Below are 14131 nucleotides of genomic sequence, written 5' to 3'. Positions count from 1 at the left end.
TGATGTTTTTGTTTTTCACATATTCGAAATAAACACTTTAGAAATAAATTACACAGTAAATGTGCGCCTCAACAGCTGACTGACTGACTCCGATCGATTATGTTGCGGATGGATTACATTGGTCTAAAGATAACATGACGACACATCCGCTTACGGATCGCCGTCTCCTACACGTGTGTTGCGGATGAGCGTTGTTCCGATAAGGCAACATCCACAGCAGCAAAGAGGACCAGAGGAGGTCTGAGCCGGTCTGTAAAGTCCGGGTCTCGGTGCCAGCACCCTGGTGCACCCTGGTGATGGTGTCAGGACATCAGGAAACTCTCTCTCATCCAAACAGGAAGACATAACGTTACTGTCTCCGTTTCTGACTTTGACTGCCTTAAATAAGCTGAAAGCTGCTCCCTGTCTCACTGGGTGTTGACAGAAAATGGCAACAAGGAGCAGATACCTGCTGCAGAGAGTGTGCAGTGGACTCAGAGCTCACACTGTCCGCTATCAGAGCTCCACTTTGACCTCAAGTCAAGGACGCCTGCTGTGGAAACCTCCACATAGACATCTGAGCTGCTCATCCAGACTCTACAAGTCGGATTCTCCCACCACAGGTACTCTGACAGTGGTACACTGATCATGTGACTGATTGATTAGGTTGTGGTATTGCATTTGCACAGTGACTCCCAGTACATCCCAGGATGTGCACAAGCAAAATGAAGAGGCGATTTTCTTGTTAGTTAGCCCAGAAACTCATATAGAGAATGGATTATTCATTTGTTTTTGCTTTTTCAAACGCCCTCAAATGTCTTGTTTTGTCCTCCAACCCAAAGATATTCAGTTTACTGTCATATAGGAGAAAAGAAACTATTTACATTTAAGCAGTTGAAATCAGAGATATTTTACTGTTTTTTGTCTTAAAAAATACTCAAATTATTTATTATTAATAAATATGCCGATTAATTTAATAGTTTACAATTAATTGATTAATTGTTGCAGCTCTAGTGCATTGCATGAACAGTAAATATACATGAGGTATCAGCTGACAGGAGGGAAACGGCTCACTAGGGCTGCAACTAGTAATTACTTTCACTGTCGATTTTTTTCTTGATTGATCGATTAGTTGTTTGGTCTATAAAATGTCAGAAAATGGGGAAAAAGTTGAAGCCAAAGATGAAAGGTCCCCCCCACACACACACAACCTAAATATATTTAATTTACTGTAATAGAGGAGTAAAGAAACCAGAAAATAATTACATTTAACAAGCTGGAATTAGAGAATTTTTCAGTTTTGTCGTTAAATAATTACTCAAACGGATTAATCAAGTACCAAAACAGTTGCCAAAACAGCCATCCATCCAGCGTCAACCGCTTATCCTGCATACAGGGTCGCGGGGGGCTGGAGCCAATCCCAGCTGACATTGGGCGAAAGGCGGGGGACACCCTGGACAGGTCGCCAGTCCATCGCAGGGCCCCAAAACAGTTGCCGATTGGTTTAATAGTTCAAAACTAATGGATTAATTGATTAATCGTTGCAGCTCTAATTACAACTGTATTAATCTGCCGGAAAATTGATTATTACACTTATAAGCTCTTTATGTCTTGATTAAAATCAGTAAAAGCTTGTTAACACTCACGATGGGTCACTATTCCACTAAAATTAATAACAGACCTTTTTCACAGCATTTTGTCATTCCATGGCAGGAAAAGCACATGTTTTAAGTGGAGAGCAGCCGTCATTTATTTTAATAAATACCTCTGTGCAATGCCAAAAGTCTACCGTGGAACTAAACTATGACCAAAATTTTTGTGTATGATGGAGGTTAACTAGGGATGTCTGATATAGTTGAAACCATTATGACAGGTTCAAGTCAAGGTTCATGTTTTTTTCATTTGTAATTCTACTACACAGGGCAGCTCAATGAAATGTAAATGCTTATATACATTTATTTTACAAAGGTAGTGGTAGCGTGCTGGGCGATATGGCCAAAAACGTGATCATGATAAAATAAATAACTATATATAATAATTATATTTTGATATATATTGAGATATAACAAATGCAAATTGTGCTCCATTGAAAACTCAAATGTGTTACACAAAACTAACTTACTGGTAATTTACAGCTCACTCATTTGCATAATGGACATTTGTAGAAGATAACATCACATGATCGGTTATCTTCCAGCCAGAATCTTAACTCTGTTCCTTCTCCAGGTCCCAGCAGTCTGTCATTCCGGAGCCACACCTGTGGAGAACTGAGATCGGATCATGTGGGAGAGAAAGTCACTCTGTGTGGCTGGGTCCAATACCTCAGGTATTATTCTGTTACACTTAACAAATGAGTATTAAATTTGAAATTAAATGTTGCCCTGCCCCCGGTGGGAAGTCGGAGGACCACCAAAGGGATTACAATGAATCCTGGGAGGCAACATGAATGTCTGCGCAAAATCTCATCGAGATCCTTCCAATAGTTTTTGAGATATTTCAGTTTGGATCCAAAGTGGTGGCCCAGCTGACAGACTTTTTCTTCTTTGCTATCCCTTGAGCTGCACCTAGCATCAACTCAGTCAGTAAAGCCTCATATGAAAATGATCAGGATTCTGATGTTTCCTTTGACGGAGCGCTCACTCACCACTGTCACTGTTAAATTTTAATTCTTGATATTTCTTTTATTTCCTTCTCCATACCTAACTCCACAATTTGATATTTGACTTGATATTTGTTTTTGAGTAGTTGGTAGTTTTGCTTTAAAGGTGAAGATTAAATTGTATTTTAACCATAGACTGTATATAAAAAGATTTTAACCATGTTTTCTGCCTCCAACAGGCAAGACCTGTTCGTCATCCTGCGAGATTTCAGCGGCTTGACACAAGTTCTAATTCCTCAGGAAGAAGTAAGGATGAAAATAACACAAATATAATTTCTGTTATTACTATGACACAAAATAATAAAGTTATTAATAATAATGTAAAACGATTTCCAGCACAGAGAACAGGAGTTGACCAAAGTCAATAAACAGGAAAATAAGAATGTTAACGTCTGTATTTTTCAACCTGGACCTTATTGTCCCACGTTTTTGTTTCTATGTGACTAACTTGGATGACATTTTACTCTAACAGTCACTATTTCTCTTTCATCAAAGCCACCAGACTCCATCGATAAAAACAGTAATTTTACTTCACAGACCACAGGATTTGGTGGTCAACCGCTGCCTCAGTCGGATAGTTTGTGTTATTGCAGAGGTTGGCAAATAAGTCTGGCTCCCTTGTTAAACAAATTGAACAAAAGGACACTTTTGCACATGCTTACAATAAAGCATGTGCTGCAGTGATCCACATTCATAAACCTATGGACTTTCATTTCCCTGAGAAAATTCAGGGGAATCCGATCACACATTAACCGACGGCTTTTTCTGAGGTGTGTCAGTCAGGCTAGAGACTCTTTTGAAAGTCCTTCAGAACTCTTCAAAGTAAAAGCTCTTAATAAACTCAACATGAAGCATTGCTGCAAAAGACGTCCTCACCCTTTTATTTTGTAGGCAAAATCACTTAAGAGGAAGTGATTATCTGAGTAACTGTCATGACTGAGATCTATTCTGGCCCGCGGGCCACCTATTGCGGACCACTGTGTTATTGTTACAGTTACAATAACACAAACTAGCCCCCCAGGCAGCGGTAGACCAGAGAGGTAAAATTACTGTGAAGAAGAGCGATATAGTGACAGTTTCAGGTTAAACAAAAAGGATCTTACTCTTTTAAAAAAAGCTTAATCTGTCGGGATCCTTTCGATAATGTTGTCAGATACTTGTGATGATGCCTGCAGCACTTCACAGGGCGCAATTTCCCTCAAGGATTATGTTGCAGCCCTGTTTCACCGCTGCTGACTTCAGCGCACTCGCTCAGTACTGGACCAACTTAACAAACGGTTGTCCCAGTTAGATAGACACAATAACATGGGGAAAAAAGGTTGAAAAACACAGACGTTACCCTTCAAGGCTTCGCCCCAGTCCTATTTGTTCAGAGTTGGGTTTTACTTGACTTTAACCAATACTTTTTCTATTTTAAGTCTGCGAGTAATTTGAAAGCAGTCCTGTGTGACCTCACAGCAGAGTCTGTCATCAAGGTTGCAGGAACAGTCAGACGACGCCCGGCGGGACAAGAGAACAAGGTTTGTGTTTGCCTGTGTGTAACTCAGATCATGACGATCAAAGTCACTGATGAAGTCCAGACATGTTTTCACTCTTCAGCTCTTATTGGAGAAGAAGGTCAGGATGATGTCTTACACAGCATTGTTTATTGAAGCCAGCCAGGGAGAATGGCAGCAGCAGTACAGAGTGATTGATTGCCCCTCTGCAGAGAGAAGACTTTCAAGCTAAGATGTGTTAAAAAGGCCTGATTGGACTGAGTTAGTGGGGTTTTTTTGTGAGCAGAGCCAACCAGGACCAAGCCTAGTGTGATATGATTCCCACTTTTGAACCTGCCTATAAATAAGAGGCAATTCTGAAGATGCTTTTTGATAACACTTGATTGATCCCTAGGAGGAAATAGTACACATCTGTAATCATATCAAGGATCTAATTAGGGCTCCACGATTTGGAGAAAAAGTCATATTGCGATTATTGTGGACAATATTGCATTGTATTGGAACAAATAGTACTATAGGTCTACTTGCTTGATTATCAAGGAAAATGCACAAAATACAGACATTTTGAAATGTGTTTTTGAACAAAGTTAAACGATAAACAATATTTATATCAATAACTAGTAAAACAGAACCAAGGGAGCGTTTTGCTCTACTGAGGAGGCAGCTAGAAGGAGCAAATATTGGCACACTGGCATCCTGGCTCTGGATGGATAAATCTACCTCTGTCCACTGCAGAGACTCTATCCACAACCTGGAGGAGGAACTAGTGTACATGACTATTAATATAATATTATGTGGCGCTGGCTCATCCTGCCTGGGGTCAGAATATCTGAAGTTTCTTCTTATTTAATAATATTTAAAAAGGAAGGCTGTCGGGTTAGAGTTAGTCGTTCAATCCCAGGCTCCTCCTGCCCACGTGTTGAAGTGTGCTTGGGCAAGACACTGAACCCTAAATTACTCCTGATGGTCAGGCCAGCACTCTGCATGGTAGCTCGTTGCCGTGTGTGTGTGAATGGGTGATTCAGAGGCAAAATTATAAAGCGCTTTGGTTATAAGTGGCTTTATAAGTGGAACCATTTATTTAGAGTGCTCCATCTTTTCGTTCTAACAGGAGATGCCGACAGGAGAAATAGAGATCCTGGCTGAGAGTGTGGAGGTTTTCAATGAGTGCCGGAAGTTGCCTTTTGAAATCAAAGACTTTGTCAAAGTAAGTAGTATATAAGTATTTTACAAATCCTCAAGCAGGTAAAATAATTGTTAATAATCATGAATGATTGTGCTTTATTTTTTTTTGATTGTACAGAAATCTGAGTCTTTGCGGATGCAGTATCGCTACCTGGACCTGAGGTCCTCTCAGATGCAGAAAAACCTCCGGCTGAGATCACAGCTGGTGATGAAGATGAGAGAGTACCTCTGTAATGTGCACGGTATGAAGATCAAGATTAATTTTCTCCATTAAGTTAATCTTTTCCAGAACAGTGGTTGCCCATCCATCACACACAGACACAGTGGCTCTTCTGAGCATACTTCCTTTGAGTCTCCACTTAGTTAAGTAGAATAATAGTACTCAGAGGAAACCCATGCACACTACAGAAAAACTTCAACTTCAGCTTTACTTGTAGGGCAATTGATTTTGCAGTAAGACATGGATGACAGACAAATACAAGACAAGATAAAATACATAAAATACTGAATGTTGCGTACTCCTGGGGAACAACAGTGTATTTAAAGAAACAAAGTGCTAAAGTGCTCGCAAGTATAAAATGCTAAATTTCAGCACATCAACTACACATTCATGACAACAATCTTAAACACAACGTCCATATGTAAGTAGGCCTAAAATTTAACAGCCGTATGTAAAAACATAGCCAACAATGTTAATCATAAATAAAAAATCGACATTGTTTGACAAGGTCAGCAGCATCGTGAAACATACACACCATCACAAACAACATCGTCGTCGTCGTCGTCGTCTCCATCAGTAACTACAGTATCACTAGAAAATGAGTTACCTTTACATTACATTTATTAATTTAGCTGACGCTTTTCTAATATAATGATGATCTTTATTTATAGAGCGCTTTTAATAAAACAAGCTACAAAGTCGCTTAACAAGTGCAAAGGTAATAAAACACAGAAAAACAAATGCATGATGAAAGCAAGAAATCACTTAAGAGACTAAAACACACGTTTAAAGTAAATATAAAGAATATATAAAATAAAATAAGATCGGGAAAGGCTCTCCTATAAAAATATGTTTTAAGAAGGGACTTAAAAGAGTTCACTGACTCAGCTCGGACAGGCTGTTCCAGAGCCTCGGGGCCCCGACTGTAAATGCTGTATCCCCTTTAGTTTTCAGTCGAGACAGCAGACCTCTGCCCGAGGATCTCAAGGTACGTGTCGGTGCCTATGGGACTAAAAGGTCAGAGATATAACAGGGCGAGAGGCCGTGAAGAGCTTTAAAAGTGATCAATAAAATTTTAAAGTCATTTTAAAGCTGGTAAAAGCATGATTGCACAATCTCTGTGGTGTGCTACTCAAAACTTAAATTTCTTGTTGTACCAGACACCTTTTATCCAAAGCGACTTACAATTGCTATACATGTCAGAGGTCGCACGCTTCTGGAGCAACGATGGGCTAAGTGTCTTGCTCAGGGACACAATGGTGGGAATCAAACCTGGGTCACTCACACAAAAGGCATGTGTCTTCTCCATTGCACCTACCTTAAAAAGTACAGAAACCATTTGTAGAATCCAAGTTCTCTTTGCTGAAGCATGACTAAACAGTTTTTCTCATTTGTAGGTTTTGTTGATGTGGAAACTCCTACCTTGTTTAAAAGAACGCCAGGGGTAAGAAGGTCCTGGATTTTCTAAGGAATACAGCTACGTAGAATAAAATGTCGCTTTAACGGTTCTTCACCAAACAAAGAATTTGTCTCCAGTTTGCTGTATTATTATAAACTTGAGAAAAAGATAATGTCTCTAAATTTTATGGTCTGGACCAAATTTAGTTTCTCTTTTAATGTGTTACTCACTTTGTAAGAATGGGTCTCAATTTGGAACAAAAACTCCCAAATGCTGACACAACTGTATAATAGTTAACACAGATAAACACACATGACGCCCAGACATTGTTCATTCTTTCGTGTTTCAGGGAGCCAAAGAGTTTGTGGTTCCATCCAGAGAGCCGGGCCGGTTTTACTCTCTCCCTCAGAGTCCACAGCAGTTTAAACAGCTCCTAATGGTGGCTGGGATAGACAGGTGGGTACGGGCTTGAGCAGTAGTTTGACGTTTGCACTGTTATAGTTATATGTTTGCTTTTCTTTTTTGTTTTGTTGTTTCTCTTGACCTCAAGTGAGACTGTGTAACATTTGCTGATAAGGTTATATCATAAAGTCAAGTGCTATAATACATATACTGTTTCTATTTAAAATCTGCTAATCTCAGCTACCTTAGGCTACTGGTCCTACCAGACCAAGAAAGGCTGTAGAGGAAAAACCTGTACTGACTTTATATTTGTAAGAGGAACGATGTAATATTTATTCTTTTATAAGTCGCATAGTGTCAACAAATACGTAATACTAAAGTGTAGAAATACATGCGAGTCTTGCATTCAGGACATTACCAAAGTACTATCAGTGTAATTTACTTACTTTATCAAAAGTAAAAGTATTCGTATCACCCCGAATCGTCCCTTTCTGAGTGTTGTCTATGTTTATATTAGATTATAGGGCTGCAACTAACAATTATTTTATTTATCGATTTAATCTGTCCTTTTGCATTTAATCATTCAACTATTAAAATGTCACAAAACTGTGAAAAACGGCAATCATAATGTGAGATTACGTCTTCAAATGACTTGCTTTATCTTACCAACAGTACAAAACACAAAGATATGTAGTTTCACAGTGAAATAAAACAGAGTAGTTGGAGCCACAAGTTTGTCTAGAAGACTTAAATGATTTTTTGATTATCAAAAGTGTTGACAGTTTTCTGTTGGAGCTGGTCGAGGTTTTGAACGACTTCAGCATTTAATGGCCAGCAGTTTTAGTCTTTGTCCTTTGTCGCCACTGAGGCAGGTACTTCCAGATGGCCCGGTGCTACCGAGATGAAGGCTCCAAACCAGATCGACAGCCTGAGTTCACCCAGGTAAGAAGGGTGGACGGGAAAACTTTTACTTTTCTTACCACGCAGGTTTTATGTTGCCACGGCACTCTGCTCTCAAAGACCAGTGTCCAGTATGATCAGCTGAAATATTCAAATCTTTCTGACAGGAGAGTTAGGTACACATTTGTAGTACTTAGATAATTCTATCTGTCCTCCACTTTGCAGGATTTCACCCTCCACCTCACTCATCACATTTCAATTCATTAGTTAGCATGTGATGGGGTGAAAAGTACAGAAATGTAGCTCACTCATAGTTTCTTGTTGCTTTGGTCTATGTGCCGAATTTCATATAATTTCCCTTCATTCTTGGTCCCGGTGTTGACTTGGAGCTCACTATGTGTTCTCTGATTGGTTATTCTCTCGTTATCTCTCCCAGGTAGACATAGAAATGTCTTTTGTGGACCAGGCAGGGATCATGTCCCTGGTGGAGGGTTTGTTACAGTACTCCTGGCCAGCAGAGAAAGGACCCATTAAGGTTCCTCTCCCAGCCATGACATATGAAGAGGCCATGAGGGAGTACGGCGTAGACAAGCCTGATACCAGGTTCACTATGAAGGTGGGTGATTGTGGGTTGTTTGAGTTGGGTTTTTTTTCCAGGGGCCTGTCTCGCAAAGCAAGTTCAACTTTGAGTCTGGCTCTCTTTGGGTTACCTGGCTTCACTGAGTAACGGTGGTGATCCTGGATAACCAGTATCATGACGCTGGATATCAACTGGCTCTGTTAACTCTGGGTTTTCCAATTTTCACTAGCAGTTATTTCAGCTGTATCTGTTTGTCTTCTGACCTATAAATATATCTATTGCTCTTTATTACTGGTCACTTTATTATAAAGTCTAGTACTCTAAAGTACTTTTGTCCCTGTCAAGATCCTGTTGGAACTAGAGCTCAATTTTTCCAGTGAGCGGACTGGTCAGTGGTTGGACTGTTGGCAGGTTTTGATCTGATCCTTTGAAGTTAAAGTTGACCTGTGGCATTTTCTTCTAAACAAAAAAGTAATTTTACCTTCAGTTTTTTTAACCGAAATGCATTGTGTCTGTCCTTGAGGTCCAACACGTGTTAAGTCAGTTTTGGTCGCCTTTAAACATTTTCAAAGCCGATTTTATCATTTTAAATCCGGCATAGTATACAGGCATGTTTCCTCTTCCATAGGTTAGGGTTAATTGCATTGCATTGCATCTTGTCTCGGCATGTTACAGCCACTTGTAGGTCAGTGGAATAGTGTGCTTCACAGCAGATTTCACCGATCTACCCTGGTTAAAAGTGAGCCAGCTTCGTGATACTGAAACCTGAGTCAAACCCAAAGATAGCTGGCTAACCCACTGATGTCACTTTATGATACAGGCCCCTGGTTTAGTGGTTTGATATAGACACGATTTTTTTCTCTTCTGAAAACCTTATAAACCAAACGTTTATGATGCAAGTGTAATTGTGCACCTGCCCCTTTGCTGCCTTTATCCATTCATGTCTCAGAAAAGGAGACCACTTGTCAGTCATCTATTGCACAGCCCACTTGAAACTACGCCGGTCCTGAACATGGCGGTTGATCCTTGCCAGACCATAATGAGCGTGGGCTGTGTTTGGCTGTTGACTAAAAACTAAAAATCAGGAAATGCTCTTCTGGGTATTATGTTCAGGAAGGTGTGAATATTGTGTTTTTAGCTGAATCCCTGTCTTTGGTCTTATCTGTCTGTCTGTCCAGCTGATCGACCTCAGTCAGGTTTTCCTATCCACGGAAATTGAATTCCTCAGATCAGCTCTCAGCCAACCAGGAGGCTCTGTTCAGGCCATCTGCGTCCCCAGTGGAGCGGTAAGAAACAAACCATTTCCTGTTGAAAGAAGAACACTGTACACACATTGTGAAGTACAACTCAATAATAACAAAAACAAAACAAAAACAAAAAACTGTTACATTTCAAACAAAACCACGTGTGATAAGAAACAGGTTTGCTGATATCAGTGTTTTGTGGTCCGTGCCTTTTCTCACCCTCAGCTGTCTGTCTCAAATTACGTGTTGTGTCTTGTGTTTGACTATAGAAAATTTTTACTGGGAAAGATTTGGAAGAACTGAAGCAAACAGCTAAGGCTCAGTTTTGCCAGGTAGGTTTGCGTGTCCTCCTTTTTCTCTTTCCTTACTTTCACAACTCGTACTGTCTTGTGATTTTGTTGTGAAATATTTGTGAAGTCACCATTTCATGTTGGACAAATGAGGATAAAATTAAAAGAGAATCACATGGCTCATTACTATGTGTAAAGTTTGTGTTTCTGAGTAAAAAAATGCAATCCACTGTAGTAGCCTGTAAAGCCTTAAAGTGTGGATTCAAATATTACTGAATACTGAATAAGCCATCAAAGTTACAAAACATCTTAAGGTATTATTTATTTATAGTTTAACACCAAAAAAACTCATGTTCATCTGCTTCCTAAGGAATGTGTGGATGTGGTTTTATTACATTAAACCCCAAAATGATCACATTTCATGGGAAACTATTGTGCTTTTAATTTCCTGACTGCAGAGCACATAAAATTTAGTTTTTAGGTTTCTGTAAAGCGTTGTGAAGCTCAATGTGTGCGGCTCCGGGAGCCACCATCTTGGAAGTTCCTGACTGTGTAGTTCCTCAGTGTAGCTAAAGGGGGGCCAAATGAAGCCTGGTGGCTGCGGCTAGCCACCTGAGAGACGACCCACCCGTAATTTAAAATAACTTTGTTTTTATTTTAATTAGCTATAGAGACCAGGCTTAAGTTGGGCATCTTAACATGGGGGACTTTGGGGATTCACTCGCTTTTTTAACCAGCTTCAAGTGTCCATTTGCTGAACTCCAGTGTTTGGCACTTCTGCATTGGCTTTATTTTTTTTAGCCCCGGAGGTTGACGCTTGCATAATTAGCAATTCAGTTCAATTCATAACAGAAGTTATCTCATTGCACTTTCCGTAGAGCAGTTCTAGACCGTACTCTTTGTAATATTACACAACATTTGCCACCATGAGCATAATTATTGAACACCTGGAAACGCTGTAACCCACCAGTCATCAGATTCTGGTTCAAATTTAAAAGTCTTTTTCTTTGTTTTGTCCCAAGGAGCTCAGCGTGGTGCTGGTCAAAGCAGACGGGACGTTGAAGTCTCCCCTGAAGAAGCTGCTGTCTGTCTCGGCCACAGATGAGCTACTGCAGAGGACTGGAGCCAAACCTGGAGACCAGCTGCTGGTGGCAGCCGGTTCCCTCCACACCGTGGTAAGAGACTCACTGACATCAAACTGATAAAGGGAAAAGTTATACAATACGGCGAGGAAAGAGAAAACTGAACATGACGTGGATTTATGTTGATTCCTCTTCTCTCTCTCAATACTACCCTCGCTCTGCTCTCAGCGCCCTTTGCTGGGTTATCTTCGCCTGCGGTGCGCAGAGCTCCTAGAGACTCGTGGCGTTTCAGTCCGTGACCCTTCAGCCTTCCACTTCCTGTGGGTTGTGGACTTCCCTCTCTTCTTGCCCAAAGAAGAGGAACCAGAGCAGCTGGAGTCAGCCCATCATCCGTTTACTGCTCCACTGCCAGAGGACACACAGCTACTCTACACAGAGCCACGCAAGGTACCTTAGTGTCTTTTTTATTCCTGTTTGTAAATAATCATACGTCGAGTGGGACGCATCGAGCCTTATGGGTTGTATTCTGTCATTCCCAGGTACGTGGTCAGCACTATGACCTGGTGTTGAATGGCTGTGAAATTGGTGGAGGCTCCATCCGCATCCACAAAGCCTCGGAACAGCTTCATGTCCTGAAGAATATCCTCAAGGTCAGTTATAATATATTTTGCCAGTGTTCAGCCTACCTTTTGGAATTGGGTTTAATCAATTGTTTTGGACTGCGGCAGGAGGATCCCAGTCTACTGTCTCACCTGCTGGAGGCGCTGGACTCAGGAGCACCACCGCATGGAGGGATTGCTCTGGGTAAGGTTAACATTCTTAAGGTTAACAACCGCCGTCACTACGATTGAATATGTGACTGCTAATATGTTATAATATTTTATAAAACTACAAAAATGCAATATTTATGAGCTAAAATGTGAAAATGGTTTTATATTAAGCTGCCTTCTTCCATGCTTTTTTAGGTTTGGACCGGTTGGTCTCCATCATGGTCGGGGCTCCTAGCATCCGCGATGTCATTGCCTTCCCCAAGTCATTCCGGGGTCACGACCTCATGAGCTGTGCCCCTGACTTGGTATCTGAGGAGGAGCTGAAGTCTTACCACATCTCTGTCAAATGGCCAACACAGCGAGGAGGAGGAGAAGAGGTGAAGTAAGGAGATAAAGAAGGAAGAGACATCCGAGGAGGTGGTGCTGCCTTCCCAGAGCTCTGTAACCCACGCAACAGAGGAAGGAAGCGCGAGGACGGGGAGACAGCGGTGTAACAGGTGTAAAGACAGAGGTCTGTGACGATGTCTGCCAGCTGGCTGGCAGATATGAGGAGGAGGTGATGTTGTGGCTGCATCTCAATATTTTGAAATGGAAGAGAAAAGGCAACGTGCCAACAGCCACAGCGTTTGCAGAAGGAAATCTGAAACAAAGAAGAAATGCTTACTACTGAAAGCGAACGACACTTGAGGCTTGACTGATATGTTGGTTTGTGGAAAGTGAACCTCTGTTAAGATAGGGTTTTCTTCCAGACCAATGCCTCATATAATCATTCTTTAAATATTATTTCAGAGTGTGTTCCACCTCCAGAAGAAAAAAACTCTGGAGAAATCTGTAATTTGTTGGGATGCAAGGCAAGTTTAAGCACACTGCAGGTTACTGTCACAAATACAACCAACAGGAGATTTATTATTCTCAGGAATTTGTAGATGGCAAAAACTGAGCTGCAAGAGAGCAAATATTGGACTTTGTTTGCCAGATGGCGAAAACATGACTCCGAATGAATGATAATGTTGCTCAGTAATTACTGGATGTATAAATATGGGCCTAACAAGTTTGCCTTATAAACCTAAAACGTGATGATGCATCAATTTTGTGTTCATAACTTGTTTCCGCTGCCCCAAGAGGCCACAAAGTTATTGCAGGTTTAAGACATTAAAGTGTGTGTTTGACTTAACATCCATGTTATCACCGTGTTCATCCCCGTCTGTTCCACTCTGCTGGACTCGCTCCATCCTCCTCTCTCTGCCCCCACTGTGGGTACCTCCGCTGGCAGAGTGCATCTGGAGGTTCAGTACCAGGATCCGTTCAGAAGCTAACTGCGCAGTCAGCTGCTGCCTTAATAAATCAGGTGCAATACTTGCAGATTGTGATTAAAACTCAATGAAAACTGCAATGCACATTTGCACAATGCGATTTTTCTTAGGGAATATGTCCCTCCGTTTCAACAGCACAACATGTCACACAATAAATAGTAATCGCAATATTCCTCGGTGAACTGCTTGTATTATTTTGCAAGACGCTGGAATTAGAAATTAAGAGTCCTTATTGCAGCAGGGAAGAAGCTGATGGCTGCTGCTGCATCAGCAGATGTTTTTTTAGGTATTTAATTAAAGGAAACTTTAAAAAAAATAATAATTAAAGGAAACTAACTCACTATTGGAAAGCAAAAAAATGTTTTTTGAAAGTATTGATAACAAAACTGATGATGCTGTAACTGCCTTGAAGGGCGAGGGAAATGACTTGGCGTACAGGAAACATGTCATTTTGAAATAACGGCTATCACATGAACTCATCTCTTATAGATATCTGATATATGAACTAGCCAACATTGTGCTCTAGAAAACAAGCTTTCAACAATATATGATTCAATATGGACAGTTACATGAAAGAATGCTAACAAAGATTAAATTTATGCAATCTGGAGT

The 14131-nt window shown here is 40.7% G+C and overlaps 1 protein-coding gene across 1 annotated transcript; it reads left to right on the top strand.

The window, feature by feature from the left end:
* Positions 1-162: 162 nt before the first annotated feature.
* dars2 (aspartyl-tRNA synthetase 2, mitochondrial) lies at positions 163-13691 on the top strand. The gene is made up of 17 exons (XM_046052842.1): positions 163-602; positions 2206-2305; positions 2818-2884; positions 4057-4158; positions 5246-5341; positions 5438-5561; positions 6937-6983; positions 7288-7394; positions 8213-8282; positions 8677-8856; positions 9999-10106; positions 10334-10396; positions 11377-11529; positions 11665-11883; positions 11976-12086; positions 12165-12240; positions 12402-13691. The coding sequence occupies exons 1-17, from the start codon at positions 428-430 to the stop codon at positions 12590-12592; spliced, it is 1989 nt and encodes a 662-aa protein (XP_045908798.1). The 5' UTR covers positions 163-427; the 3' UTR covers positions 12593-13691.
* The last annotated feature ends 440 nt before the right edge of the window (positions 13692-14131 follow it).

This window comes from Micropterus dolomieu, linkage group LG06 (genome assembly GCF_021292245.1).
Source record: "Micropterus dolomieu isolate WLL.071019.BEF.003 ecotype Adirondacks linkage group LG06, ASM2129224v1, whole genome shotgun sequence".
NCBI lineage: Eukaryota > Metazoa > Chordata > Actinopteri > Centrarchiformes > Centrarchidae > Micropterus > Micropterus dolomieu.
Note: the sequence above shows the minus strand (reverse complement) of the source record. Positions and strands in the feature narration are given on the sequence as shown.